This window comes from Pelodiscus sinensis, chromosome 14, assembly GCF_049634645.1.
Source record: "Pelodiscus sinensis isolate JC-2024 chromosome 14, ASM4963464v1, whole genome shotgun sequence".
Taxonomy (NCBI): Eukaryota; Metazoa; Chordata; order Testudines; family Trionychidae; genus Pelodiscus; species Pelodiscus sinensis.
Genome location: NC_134724.1, coordinates 27,029,801 through 27,045,639, shown reverse-complemented (window position 1 = coordinate 27,045,639; position 15,839 = coordinate 27,029,801). Strand labels below are relative to the sequence as shown.

Below are 15,839 nucleotides of genomic sequence, written 5' to 3'. Positions count from 1 at the left end.
GTTGATGGGCTTGGTGCAGGGAGCAAGTGTGCTCTAAAACCCAAACTGCTGCATCTCATTCAGGGGAGGCAATGTTCAATGTTCTGAGCTGTAGACAACTCCATCCTCAGCAAACTGCTGCCAGGCTCATTAGCTCAGCAGAGTCAGATGGGCAGTTTCTAAAAGAATGAGGTAAGACTCAGAGGAAGCAAAAGGTCTCCTAAGAGAAGTTTTAGTTTTCTTCAGAGAAAGGCTATGAAGCTATCTGGGTGCCTTGTTCTGATTGGTAGCTAAAGAGTGTCACAGGCAAAATTGTGGACTTTGCCATGGACAAATGAAAGGTAGAAAAAGCACATGAAAAATGCACAAAGCCGAATTGGGGACATTCTGACCAAACACATGTCAATGGCATGAAGGGCTGTTGAGTGACTTGTTGGCTATTCTGCAGAAGAGTGAAAAATATCATAGGCCCCTATGGCCACTCATTCTTAACAAAGTGGGTAGATCTTTTCTTTAAATTAAAAAAGCAATTTCACCCAGAGGATTAGATCAATTTCAGGAAAATCCAAACATAGGGATTCATCCACTTAATGGTTAAGACAAGGAGAGAACAGAGCACAGGGAGCTAGTCCAGGTATTATCCACCATTTAGTCTTTGGCTGACATTTTCCCTTCAGATTAAGTCACTTCATTTTCCCTCTTATCTGGGTTGTCTCAGCCAATTAATGATTTGAGGCAGCCACAGCTCTTCCTCAATTGTATTTATTCCAACCAAATGCCACATCCATTTTCATAGTTAGTGAATCCACATGCAGAAAAGGAAAACAATCTGCACAGAATGTACATTTAGGGCATTAGTTGTTAAGGAGGCTATGTATAAACTACACTTCTTTTTCGGACAAAGGTACACAAATTGCACTTCGCAATTTGTGTACCTTTTTCCGATTATTTTTTCAGAAGAGGCTTTCCCGAAATTTGGCCCATCTACACTGGACCAAATTTCAGAAAAAACTCCACTTTCAGAAGAGACCTTTCCTCGTGAAATGAGGTTTACAGGGCTTTGGAAAGAGCGTGTCTGCTCTTCCGCAAAAAATGTCCGGAGAGCAGACACGTTTCTTGGACGTGGCGGAGTTTTTCCAGGATACTTCCAGTATCCCGGAAAAACTCTGTAGTGTAGACATAGCCTGAGTAATTACAAATTTCACCCACCTCTACCACTGCAGATTTTGTGAACAGCCACTCTCTTATATTCCTTTCCAAGGAAAGGCAGAAACAGTCCTACAGTTTTTGCTTCCCATAGCAAGACACAGTTATGTTGCTGGTACATTGTAAACTCAGCAAGAGTTAGGCTCACTAGCTGATTCCAGCATACCAAAAATGGCAGAGTAAATGGCCCAGAAGACCATGCACAGTGACGATTTGAAGAAGAATAAATTCAGGCATCCAGCATGCATGGGGCAGCCAACCACATAAAGCTGTCAGTCTCTGGGAATCAACACACACTCAGAGTAAAAGAGAGGTATTGTATTAGTTCATAACAAATCAGGGCATTTTTGTCTGTCAGAAGCAGAAAGTAAAGCAGTGTCACTATAACCTAGTTAAGCCATACACTAGTTTTAGTGTCCTTTGGAGGGGAGGATATTGCAGTATTGCCCAAAATGAACAGCTAGTCACGCACACGTACATGCAGTGGATCTTGTTATATTGGCTGAAAAGACATACAATCATCCAAGCTAGTCAATGGATTGGATCTCAGCTATATACATGTCTGCCTACATGAAGCACAACAGGACATTTTGAATGGTCACCAACACTATAGCACAGATTTTTTAAGTACATGTATTACCTTGCACCATAGACAATGCTGAGCTCATCTAGGACATTACTGAGTTTCATCTGAAGTTCTTTGAGGACAACACTTGCTTCAGGATCCAGCTGGAAAGAGATGTGTAATGTTATTCCTATGCATTCTTCTCTCACACAGTCTATTTCTCTGTTACAATTGATAGATTAGGCATTACATACGTTCTTTACACTGCACTACTAGAAAATAAATATGGAAACACCAACTAGAATAGGGAAATGTTTAATTAGCTTTAAAGTGCAATTATTGTACAGGTTGGACCTCTGAAAACTGGGACTCAGTCGTTTGGCAACATCCGTGGTCCAGGGAGTCCTGACTGGGAGCCCCAGTGGCAAGAGGGCTGGCAGCCCCAGTAGCACAATCAGGGCCACGGCAGCCCCAATAGCGGGGTGAGGGACATGGCAACCACAGTAGCTGCAGCAGCCCCAGTCGCGGGGCCTGGGATGCAACAGTCCAGGCTGCCAGGGCTGCAGCAGCATGGCAGCCCACTGGAGGATGGTAGCTAGGGCTGACAGTGGGGAGGGGAGGCAGGCTGGTAGCAGGGGAACTCCCCTGGTCCAGAAAATTCCCTCATCAAATCCATTCAAGTCCTGAGGGTGCAAGACCAGAGAGGTCCAACCTGTAGCACTAACAGTGCAAAATAACTTGTTCAAGTGAAATAAAAATTACCTTATAAGATGGCAAAAAGAATATAATTAAGGGTACAATGGGATTGGTATAGAAAGTGTTAACAGTTCACAAGATTATGAGAATTTCAGAAATCACCTCAGCACAGGTGGTACATGCTAGGGCTTATGTATGAAAAAGTCAATTTGTGTATTTTTATAACCAATTGATTTTTATTTTTGTACATAAGCTTTCGTAGGTGGCAATTTTAAAATTTACATGGAAGGTGTTTCCACAATTTTCCATTAATGCAATGTGGCTTAGACCGTCTGGCAATGAAGATGATCATTTGAAGAGCCCCGATAGGTCAAAAGGGAGGGGAAATCTATTAACCTTTGTATTCCTTAAAGCCGCTAAGACACACACTGCCCAAAATAGCTTTCTCTCAAGCATAGTGCAATACAATCCTGTGGTAAATTGATCTATAAGGAACTGGGGAAAATGGCTGCTGTATCTCTGATATAGGCTCTTTCTCACCATAGGAAGAAATGGAAGAGCAGGAGAAAGAATTAATGTTACATCTCTTCTCAGGTACAGGGCTAGGGGATCCTTGCATAGACATTTTACCTGTAATGCATTCTTTTTCAAATGTCTATCAGAAATCAATTCAAATAAAATCTTGAAATAAAAAAACCTCTACGTTTTTGTCTTCTTGAATTTTGGAATTTAGAAAAAATAGTTTGTGACCATCTTAAGATATGACTGATTAAAAGAATTTCAGGTTATTTATTTTAAATATGAATTGGTAACTGACTTTCTCTTCAGTTCATCTTCATTAGAATGTGATTGAGTAGTCTTTAGTGATAACTGTCATATTTTACACCCAGACCTGCAGTAATTCCATATACAGGAGTCCCAATGATTTCAAAGGAAATTTTGCATTTGGAGGAAATACGTTATCACGTTTGTCTGTATTTGCATTTATTTTTTGTTTTATGTATGAACAGGTTCATTACTCTAGCTCCTGAGAGCTTCAGAACACCTTTGTAAAACAGATAAGCATTATTATGTGCATTTTAGAGTTGGGGAACCTATGGTACTGTGCCGTTAGGTGACTTAACCAAGGCCACACAAAGCATCAGTGACAGAGGAGAGACAGATACTAGATTTGCTGACTCTTTGTCTTGTGTGTTAACCAAAAGATCAGGTGCCTCAAAGCCTATCAACCATGAATTTATCACTGCATGTATTTTTAGAAGCTTAGAATGTCAGAAAGAATCTAATTTTTTTTAGCAAAAATCTAAAATATTGAAAGAATGGGATTACTATATAGGCCATGAGCAGTCCCATTGAGTAGGACCTGGGAGGAACTACTTATGTGCTTAAAGTTGAGCAATGTGCAAATGGTATCAATGTGACGATACAGCTGAGGAATGTGAGCAATGAAGAAGTTTGAGAGCTCAAACCAAAACCGTGGAAGTAAGCATCTCTGAAGCTTGCAGAAGTTCAACTGAACCCATATCCAAACTTTGCAGTTGGCCCTCCATCTGGAATAGATTGAACCAGAAGTTTGGATGAGGTAGCTTGGACTCAAACGTTATGGCTTGGACCAATCTCAAAATTTTTTAAATCAACTGAGAAACTCATTCATGTGGCTCTGTTTTTTTTCAGTGGATGGTTCAGAGAGATCTTTTACCTTTCCTCTTCTTGTTGATGTTTCCCTACAGTACAACACTTTTACTGATGATGCAAATTTTTTCCTTAATGATCTTTCACCTTAGACTCTGTACAGATCTTAGCCTACTTACTAAGGGTATGGCTACACTAGCCCCCTATCTGTACAGATCTTAGCCTACTTACTAATGGTATGTCTACACTAGCCCCCTAGTTCAAACTAGGGAGGCTAATGTAGGCATTCGAAGTTGCAAATCAAGCCCGGGATTTAAATATCCCGCGCTTGATTTGCATCTTCCTGGCTGGTCGCCATTTTTGAGATTTACAAGTCCGGACTAACTGCCCACGTCTACACGCAGCAGGGACCCGGTAGTTCGAAATAAAGCCCTAGTTCAAAGTACCTGTTAAATCTCATTCCAGTTCGAACTAGGGGGCTAGTGTAGACATATCCTAAGAGCTGTACAGAGTCAAAGTTAGCATTTGCACCAGCAAAATCATTAGCTGCAAAGAGTGGATAAGTGGATAAGATGATTCTCTAACTTACTCTTTGCATGTTAGAACTCTGGTAAGGTGTTCTGAAAACCCTGCCCACCTAGAATATGCTGTTTCTTATAAAATATGCCACATGCAATGTAAATGCTCATATGTACAATTTAATATTTGTTATATATGAATATTTAAATGCTTAAAATCTTTTTTCCATGGATATAAAGCCATCTCTCAAATGTTTGCAAAAAGTGATCAAGTTTATTTCTATATATTGAGCAACTAGTCAAAAAATTCTTTGCATTACTCAACCAATTCTACTATTGATTTCCAGTATAAATTATTTAATGAGATTAGTTTGTTTTTCCCAGCCATACTTTAAAATTCTTAGCAGATGTTTGTGCTTTCAAAGTATAAGAATAAATTTGTGTGTGCAAAACTGGAGGTCCACAGACAGAAAATCCAGGTTTCTGCATACTCTCAGTCTATGTACAGTAAAACTCCAATAGTCCGGCATCCAATAGTCCAGCACTCCTGATAGTCCGTCATCAAAATGGCAAGAGCCTAGTGAACGAGCTTCGGCAAAAAAAGAGTCACAAGGTAACAGCGGCAGCAGCTGAACTGAGCAAAAAGGGTAAAAAAGGCTTAAAAAAACTAAAACATTACAATATACTGTATACAGTATGTACAATAAAAAGGGTTAAGAACACTTTATATACAGTATATAATGTATACAGTATATATATAACCTGCTTATAGTACCTCCTGATAGTCTGTCATATCTGATAATCCGGCACCACCTAAGTCCCATAGGTTCCAGATTATCGGAAGTCTACTGCATATGAATGCAATGCCAATCAAAGGAGTGGAATATGAAGAGATATTCTTCTTGTCTGGATATGTTATACATCTATAGGCAGTTCAATGAGCTAAGGATTACAAAACTTGGAGGCACAATACAGTTATTTAGGTTTAATGAAAGCAAATACTCCATGAGACTAAACAATAATTTGGGATGTAGCTAAGATGTATACTTCTCTCTCTCTCTCTCTCTCTCTCTCTCTCTCTGTCTCAGGCTTTTTGAATGCCAGCCAGGTTCCCAACATAAATTAGAGCAGCCTTCAGACAACAGAGATATACCAAAAAATGAAATGTGCCAACAAATTGTAAGTAACTTAGTTCTGTTTTGGGTTAAAAATAACTGTGTTATTTAGGACGAAGCTAATGAGGTAGAAATGTGTATACAAATCTTATTCAAATTAATATTTGGTAGGAAAAAAGTGTTTGAAGTTAACTGTTAACATCCATTCCCATTGCTGATACAAAATTTGCTATGGTAATGAAGCCAGGAATGTGCCAAGTTGCATTAGCCTTTTCATGCCTATCATTGTGGTCTCTGGGGAGAGTAGGTGGCTAAACAACTTCTATGGGTTAGTCTATACAGCCAAGAAAACCTGTGGTTGGCTTGTGCCAGCTGACTTGGGCTTGCAAGACATGAGTTCTGAGGCTGCTTCATTGCTGTTTAGATTTCTGGGCTTGGGATGAAACCAGGGCTCTCAGACCATGCAGGATATGAAGGCCCCAGAGCTTAGGCTCCAGCAGTCTACATAGCGATGAAACAGCCCCGCATCCTGTGAGCCCAAGTCCAGTGAGCATGAGCCAACCATTGATTTTTCTTTGCTACACAGACATATGCTATGGTTCCAAGGACCCTCCTACGCACAGAGATGATTCAGTGGCTGTCTAAGATGGCCTTTGAGAAGTTTTGCACTGAGGAAGCTGTGTGCAGCAGTCCAAGTAAAACAATACATCAGGCCATTTTTATTGTATGGCTATGTCAATCCATTAGTTTGTTAACATGCAAAGCAGAGGTTGACATGCAACATTCCAATGCATTACTAAGAAAGCCAAGTAACAAATAATAACATTAAGTGGAAATGGGAAGCAATTACAGTGCATATCTGTCATTTCTTAACTGTTTTAAAACACTCAAGCTTGCAGCTACATTTGTTACAGTGGCACAAGCCTTCCAATATAAAATCACAACAATCTCACAAACAAGTGCTTGCACTTATAAAAGTTCTGTCAGTTTGCCAGTACTTTCAACAAGTTGTATTGATCTGTGGTATGTAAAGTTTGCTGTAGTTTAGGGAAGCTTTTATGTAGGGAATGTACTATAGCAATGCCAGAGTGTTCTGAATTCATAGCACTGAGAAGCTGCAAGGCTTGTGCTGGCCTGGCATTAGAGAATACTCTGTGCAATGCAATACTAATGCCTACTTCTCATACAGCAATTTTCATCAGTCAATATCAAAGCACTTTACAAAGAAGGTGACTCATCCTCATTTTAGGCATGGAAAGATGAAGTGACTTACCTAAAGTAACAGTAGTTAAGTGGCAGAGCTGAGAATGGAACCCAGGTTTTCTTAGCCCTAGTATACTCTTCTATACATTAGGCCACACTGACTCCTAATGGAGCAGTAACCGATCAGGCAATTTCTTTGCCCACATATACTGTTGTTGCAGACCATATAAATGCTCAGGATATATCCAGACTACAGAGAAGATTGATGCTGCAGCCGTCGATGTTCTGGCATTGGATTTAGTGTGTCTAGGAAAGACCTGCTAAATCAAATGCTGAGGGTGCCATCGACACCAGAACTCCTACTCCTCGCAAGGACAAAAAACAGGACTATGTAGCACTTTAAAGACTAACAAGATGGTTTATTAGGTGATGAGCTTTCGTGGGTCAGATCCACTTCCTCAGATCAAATTGTGGAAGAAAATTGGCACAACCATATATGCCAAAGGATACAATCAAAAAAAATGAACACATATGAAAAGGACAAATCAAATTTCAGAACAGAAGGGGGAGAGGGGTAAATGTCTGTGAGCTAATGATATTAGAGGTGATAATTGGGGAAGCTATCTTTGTAATGGGTAAGGTAATTAGTCTCCTTGTTAAGACCTAGGTGTAACAAGTCTAGCTACATTATTTATATAGCTGGAATTGCATACTGTAAGCTGACCTGGCCTAAGACATAAAGATACTACAGGAATGGTTCAGGATAAGAATTTGGAGAGAAGAGTTTTATAAAACCCATACTAGCTTTTCTCGTACTAAGGTTACAAGTACTAACATTTTAAGAAGACTGACTCCTACACTTTCCAATTTGTGTAGACTTCATCTTCTATCAAATGATTGATTTCAAGGGTCAAGGTCTTTTCTGGAATAACTTTTTTTACTGCTGGTATCATCCTCCTTTGAGTTCAAACAGAGTGTAAGAAAATGATCGGAACTAAACACTGAAGTGAATGGGGAGTGACTGTATCCTGAGCAGCTCTGAAATGTATAAGTTTGAATGCAGACGGATTATAACACCAAAACCTTTTGAGAACATCCACCACATTCAGAGGGTATTGCATAAGAAGAAAAAAGCATCCAAAAATCAAGTGACTGGTATAGGTTTTTTTTCACCAGAGGAGGAAGTGGGAAGTCTGATCTGATGTGCTGTTGATAGTTTGGTGGAGATGAAAATGAAGTCAAATGACTAGCCTTTTTATGAAAAAGTAGTGAATTATTGGCAGATCAGATTGTCATAGAGAGAAAACAAAATGACCAGTGGCCCCTAACTTTTCAAATCCATTTTAAAAATGGACTATGAGTGTATGATCCATTCATTCCCCAACTTGTTCGGTTCCATTCACAGTTCAGTGCAGCATGTGGGTTGGATCCTGAAAGAAATCTATAATCTGATTAATTGTTAAGGTTCCTTACCTCATTACCAGAGCATATTTTGTATCAGCAATGGGAATGGTTGTTAACAGTTAACTTCAAACATTTTTTCTATCAATTCTTAATTTGCGTAAAATTTCCATCTTGATAAATATTTCAACCTCATTAGAGCCTTCTTAAATAATACAGTTATTTTTTACCCAAAACAGAACACAGTGACTTAAAAATTGTTGTCACATTTCACGAAAGTACCATTAATTCAAGATTATTAAACATATCATTAGTGGTTGGACTACTTTGGAATGTTAAATAAAGATACATTTGTAGAATTGAAAAATATTAAGAAATATTTTTGTATTTTCATTTGATTTCAAGATGCCAGCTGCCTAAGACTGCTAAAAAGTTTTAAAATATCTAAAGCTTCAACATGTATCAAAGACCCTGTAAATTCTGCCTGGCTGCTTTTGACTCACTCAGTTTGCCTCTCATCTGAAATTGAGCCTCACTCAACTTATGCTAGTCAAGAGAAAACCTTGACAACTGTATGTTTCCTAGATTTTGCACAAGAAACTGCAGGATGTGTGACAGTCCATATCCTTATGTTCACCACTTTTACAAGATTATGATACATTTTTTTTTTACAAAGTATGCCTTGAGAATTATAATTGAAAATTCATAATCTGCGGAACATTAATGTCCTGGTAAAATATGCACAAAACATTGTATTTAAAATTAAAAGATTCTATTGTATCATACATGTTCCAAGTTGGAGAAACAGCTTCAAACCAGTGCTCCAGAGACAAAAGATTAGTTAGCACCTCAGCCAGGTGTCAACAAAATCTAAAGGAATATCACCTGCTTAAGTGGTAGCTGGTTAAAATGGCCATTCTTTGGAAGGAAGATGATGCGAGCAAAAAAATTAAATTTTGGCAATGGAACAGCTGGAATTTCCTATTCAAACAGACTTGCTGTTGCCTGAATCCCAGCTGGAAGTGAATCTCAAAGAGAAGGAAGAGAAAAAACTAAGGAACAGAGACCCTAAATCATCTCTAACCCCTTATCTCTACTTATGGCATGAAAAACAAAAGAAGCATAATTTAACTGGGAGAAGGATCTTGACTGAAAAAAAAAATCTAGCTGTTAGCATGTGGTGGGAGAAACCTTTTTGCTTTAAATACACTTAGCTTGTTAAATTAGGTATTGACTTGCGTTTTCCTTTTATTTCTTTGTAACCAATTCTGATTGAATGCCTCATTACCTGTAGTCACTTATACTCTGTAGTTAATAAAGTTGTTTTATTGTTTTTATCTAAGACAGTGCATTTGGTGAAATGGGGGTGAAATGTTTGGGAAACTCTATTTGAGATAACAAGGTTTGTGCAGCAAAATGCAGGACAATGTAGCACTTTAAAGACTAACAAGATGGTTTATTAGATGATGAGCTTTCGTGGGCCAGACCCACTTCCTCAGATCAAATAGTGGAAGAAAGTAGTCACAACCATATATACCAAAGGATACAATTAAAAAAAATGAACAAATATGAAAAGGACAAATCACATTGCAGAACAGGAGGAGGATGCGGGGGGGGGGGGGGGGGGGGAAGGAAGGAAGGTAAGTGTCTGTGAATTGATGATATTAGAGGTAGGGAGAGTGGGATGTTTGTGAGTTAATGGTATTAGAGGTGATAATTGGGGAAACTATCTTGGTAATGGGTGAGATAGTTCAAATGTTTGTTAAGTCCTTGTTGGAAAGTGTCGAATTTTAACATGAATGACAGTTCAGAGGATTCCCTTTCAAGTGCAGATGTAAAAGGTCTTTGTAGCAGAATGCAGGTGGTTAAGTCATTGAGAGAGTGTCCTTTCTGGTTAAAATGGCAAGAAACTGTTTTCTCTTTGTGATCTTGTCTGATATCTGTTTTGTGGGCATTAATCCTTTGGCGAAGTGTCTGAGATGTTTGTCCAATGTACATAGCAGACGGACACTTTCGGCACATGAGAAAACAGTTTCTTGCCATTTTAACCAGAAAGGACACTCTCTCAATGACTTAACCACCTGCATTCTGCTACAAAGACCTTGTGACTACTTTCTTCCACTATTTGATCTGAGGAAGTGGGTCTGGCCCACGAAAGCTCATCATCTAATAAACCATCTTGTTAGTCTTTAAAGTGCTACATTGTCCTGCATTTTGCTTCAACTACCCCAGACTAACACGGCTACATTTCTATCACTATTCTACATGCAAGGTTTGTGCAGTACAAGTCACAAACTTCTGGGAGAAAAGTCTGGCCTTGCAGTGTAACACAAAGATGGTAGGCAGATTGGCTTGCAGTGTAGCTAGGGGTAATTGACATGCTGGAGGCCGTGTGTAAGTAGACCAGGAGGAGACCATGAAGCAGTGAAGACTACCCCATCTTGGAGAATGGAGGATACCCAGCTATCTAACAATGCAAAGTATACCTGGGTCATGTCACAAGGTGCTAAAACAAACTTTCCTACACATGTTTCTTATATTTGTTTACTGTATTGATGAAAAGCTGCACTTCAGTTCCCATCCTCCTACCCCTTTTTGTCCCTGACAGATTAGTCTTATGTTGACTGTGGAATGTCTATTTTCTCCCCTAGTACCCTTCTCTCAGTGGGCTAATTTGTATTTCTGCCATACAGATATGCATATTGTTCTGACAATTTTATGCTAATGGATAGTAGCTGAGTGCCTATTTTTTCCCTCTGTTTATGGAGCTCCCTGCCCTGTTATTCTCAAGAGCCCTGCTTTGAATGCTGCAATCCTGTTTTATTACAGAGTTTTCACCACACCGTTTGACATGCAAAATGATTGAACACCCTTTAATGATGTACACTTGAAGAGATTTATAGCTTTCAATTTTGTATACATTTATTTTTGCTTTAACCAATATAAGATTTTGTTTTCTGTTGCCTTTTTTTTTTTAAACTGTTGCACCTTCCATGTGCTCAATGAGAAACTCTTTTCACCCTCATTGGAAACTATCAACAGGTTTCATTGCCTGTTGCGTTTCTTTGTATGTACTATTTTAATAAGGCAAACTGGCAAGTAGAGTTTATTCTTGGAACAAATAGGGGATTCAGAATTCCAGTTGAATTTTAGTGGCATTTTGAAAAGGAAAAAAATGGAACATAAAAGCACTTTCCTACAGGAAATTAACTTGACAGGAAAATGTAATACTGAACATGGGCTTTGAAGGTGAAATGTTTCATGCTTCATTTCATCACTGAGGGCAAAATCTTGAGTTCTCTATTCTTTCCTTTCTCTGGGTAAACTCCCTAAACTGAACAAGGTGTTGATCTAAAATTCACCCCAAGGCTTAATTTAAGACCTTAATAGAGGACTTAAAGGTAACCTGCAAAGGATTTTATAAAAATAGGCTGGTACCCTTCTTTACAGTATATGGAGGACAGAACTGTTTAATGTATTTTGTAATTACTTATATTTTATTTTAGAAACAGGAATGTTAAATTTGGTCTTCCCTGATTTTGCTAGAGAACCTGTAGGAGGTTGCAGTGATTTTATAATCTCTAATACATTAACAGATGGGGTGAGCATGTGGGATCTCTACTAAACTGTTCCTTTATCCAAGCTAATAATTAGTCTTTTAGGCAGAGTAGGTCTCATGAAAAACACTTTAAACAGATACTAAAAATCCTCTCCCCTCTCAGTATCTCGAATTTTGTATTGGCTCTTGCAGTGGCACTATTTCATTAGTTCTTCAGTGATGAAGAATATTAATCTCATAATGTTAAGTCTGAATGGATTGCCTAGCATGTGTTTAAGTTACAGACAATGAGAATGACTTGGCCATTTATAAGATGTGAAATGCATCAGTAACATTTATCTAACAACTTCTGCGCATGGAAATAAATCAGCCTAACTTTTCCTAAAATGTAGCTATGCCTAGTAATGGTTAGTTCCCTTTCACTGTCTAGCTTTGAATGTTTAACTACATTACCATTTAAATAAGCTTTTTACCCAAGGAAAAAAATTCCAGTAGCAAAGCAACCACAACTACAGTACTTGATGAATGAGCAACTAATAATCTACTGTCGGGATGAACGTAGTTGTTAGTTGTAAGTGCAGTATTGCCCAAAGGTCTCAATAATTAAACCTGCTAAGTTCCTAAATGCTGTTATCTCAGTAGATGGAAGCCAGGGTCTCCTATTTAAGCACTTTATGCACCACTGCTGTAGTGGTTTCATCTTTCCTCTTATTGGGTCTGTGTATTCTGTCTCCCAGGGGAACCTCCATAGCCTGCTTTCCACTATACTTGGATGTAGCTCCATTCAAAAATCTTAAACATCCCAAGGGAAAACAATAAAAGTTAGAGGGACACAGTTACCACTCCTGTAAGAAGCCTAGGAGAAAGTGAGAGGCATTTTAAGGGGCAACAAGAGGCTAAACAGGATCTGAAGCAAGGCCTAATAACTTTAGAATCAGGGAGGGGAAAAGGAGGAGCTGACATATCTGTACTACCTTCCCATCCCCGAGGGTAATCCGGGTGAGTTAACGCCTCTTTAAAAAATATGGACGCTGTATGGTTTTGTGTTGTGGATGATGACTGATCTCTTGTTCCATTTCCTTCCATATTGACCCTAACACTAGAGCAGTTCTACTGGAGGGAATTATGTGGGGTCCCACAGAGAAGAGGATGACTCTTTGGAATCATGTGTCTTCCTTCTCTCTAAGCTATGTCTACACTACCAGGTTATTTCAAAATAACTCCCCAAATAACTATTTCAAAATAACCTTATTTCTCTTCACAAGCAGGAGTTATTATTTCAAAATAATCCCATTATTTCAAAATAACAGGCTTGGTAGTGTGGACGTTCGCCTTGTTATTATTTTGAAATAAAGGGAGTTATTGCAAAATAACTCCCCAGTGTACACATCCCTAAGAGAGATCAATTGTATCTCAATTCTCTCTGTTCACAGTCTGGGCTAGAATTAATTATACTCTCTATTTTAGAGTCTGAACTATGTCAACACCCAAATCTTAGGGTGATCTACCTACATCACTCAAGGGTGCGGGAAAAAAGGTGCGTTCTAGATGGCTCTTCAAAACATATGATTTTTAGTAAGGTTGTTAAATTGCATTTAATCAGCTAATCGATAAAGGGAGAAACTGCAACTAGTCGATAAGGGGGGAAACTTCAGAGCTGCAGTGGGATTAGCTCCCAGGGCCAGGTGCTAACCCCACTACGACTCTTCCTTTTAAATGTAGAAAGAGCCTTCTGGCCCTTACGACATTTAAGAGGCAGAGACACAGCATGGAACCCAACTGTGACTCTGCCTTTTTAAAAGTAAGAGCCTGGAGGCTCTTACCACATTTTAAAAGTAAAGGTGCAGCATCTGGAACTGTGCGTGAGCCGGGAAAGCTGAGTCCCATCTTGCATCCAGTCCCCCGCTGTACCTCTGCCTTCCCTGCCCCCCCCACAGACAGATGGTGCAGAGGGGAACTGTCTTTTAAGCCAGCTTCCCCTCCCCACTCCTTCCCTCCCTCCCCCACTGCTTTTAATAGAGGCAGCAAGTGGTGGGGAAGAGGCAACTAGTTGAGTGGTGACTCAAGTACCCGATAAGTTGACTAGTCACTTACATCCCTAATTTTTGAAACACAGTATATTTAGGTAAACAACTCTTGAGGCAAATATAACCAGGCAAACTCAGCAATGAAAGAATCCTGCTATCCTGAAAGTGAAAACCATTTACTGTAGTGGGAAATGTAAAGTCAGCTGTAGTCATTTCTGCCCAAATCGCTGTTCCCTTCCTGCCTTGCCTACATAAACGGAGAATGTATCCTGATGCTTTCTTACAGACCCTGCTTTGAGCAGATAAACATATGACTTTTGAAAAGGTGAATTTGGAAACATTCCGGCTACGTCTAGACTGGCCCCAAATTCCGGAAAAGTCATGCAAAGCAGGTAAGTCAGCATAGGGAAATCCGCGGGGGATTTAAATATCCCCCGCGGATTTAAATAAACATGTCCGCCGCTTTTTTTCCGGCTTGGGGAAAAGCCGGAAAAAAAGCATCTAGACTGGCGCGATCCTCCGGAATAAAGCCCTATTCCAGAGGATCTCTTATTCCTACTTTGAAGTCTAGACGCTTTTTTTCCGGCTTTACCCCAAGCCGGGAAAAAAGCGGCGGACATGTTTATTTAAATCCGCGGTGGGTATTTAAATCCCCTGCGGATTTCCCTATGCTGACTTACCTGCTTTGCGTCCCTTTTCTGGAATTTGGGGCCAGTCTAGACGTAGCCTCCCTGTTTAGGCAATGCATCTTCCTCTCTAATGAGTGCCTGAGAAGATGAGCCTAAATGGGAAGACAGTGAAGACAATGATTAAATAACTTGAGAGGACATTACTCTCTCTTTTTTTGTGAAACAGAATTCTGGCCAGAATTGAAAATGCTAAGCCAAACCAGTGTGCCAAAAATTCACACTCACCTATTCCATTGCTGATACTGAGTCCATAACTGCACTTATTGACTCAGAAGACGTATTCTAACTGCTCTCCTTTTCTCCTGGCTTAGCAAATGGTCCCTTGGCAGCGGAATCAATGTGATTCCTAGTATATATGAATGGAGGCAGAAGGGCCCATGGTGCTTGCATGGGATATCTGAATGCTTGTATGCTTGCTTGTGCGGGTAGAAGCCAGCATGGAGAATATGGAGTGCTTTGTCAGCCATTTCTTCTCTGCTCTCCTACTTCAGTATTTGGATTGTTATCAGGCTGAGAACCCTGTTTGGAAAATCTTGTCAGTCTAGACGCAGCCTTAGAGAAAATATTTTCCTCTTCTAGAAGGTTACTTGATTTAAAAGCAACAATGAAAGAAAACCCTATTTTGATCATCTAACAAACACACTTGTTCTCCTTAGGTTGTATGCACACGAGTATTTAGATCAGGAAATGTGCACACTATTGGATTCTGAGAGTTACATTGGTAAAGCCTTTTTCTTTCTTTGGTAACTAGTGTAAGAGCCAGTGTAAGAAACTATGGACACATGCTCATCAGTCAACATACTAAAACTCTTGCATGAAACAAATTCAAAAGACCTTAGTGTTCCACTCTTAATACAATATAGGCCCAATCCTGCATGCCTTCTCTTGTAAGCATAACTCTTAGTAATTTTAGAGGGAGTCATGCAAGGCAAGCATGAGAAATCTGTCACAGGTAGGGAAAAGTACATCATATTATGTAGAAGTATAAACAAAAATGTTTCATTCTACACAGTTTTTAATTTCCACCTGTCCTGGAAACATGATTTAAAAAAACAAAAACAACCAACCAACCATACAGTGGATTTTACTGGCATTGATCCTACAAGGCAGTGGCCATTTTAAGGCTCTATGATTGAGTTTAGGAAATTGAATTTGGACAGTCTGAATGTTGGCACCATAACAACAACTCTCATTACAAGCGACAATTCTGGATTGATTTCAGTGCATCCCATCTCCTCGGGGGATGCCA

The 15,839-nt window shown here is 39.4% G+C and overlaps 1 protein-coding gene across 2 annotated transcripts in view; it reads right to left on the bottom strand.

Moving 5' to 3' along the window:
• Positions 1–15,839, bottom strand: part of UNC13C (unc-13 homolog C) — a 437,647-nt gene that overhangs the window by 76,326 nt on the left and 345,482 nt on the right. For both annotated transcript variants that reach the window (XM_075897272.1, XM_075897271.1), the window contains one exon: positions 1,826–1,914. In XM_075897272.1, the coding sequence (XP_075753387.1) occupies positions 1,826–1,914 (89 nt within the window). The remainder of the gene's footprint in view (positions 1–1,825; positions 1,915–15,839) is intronic.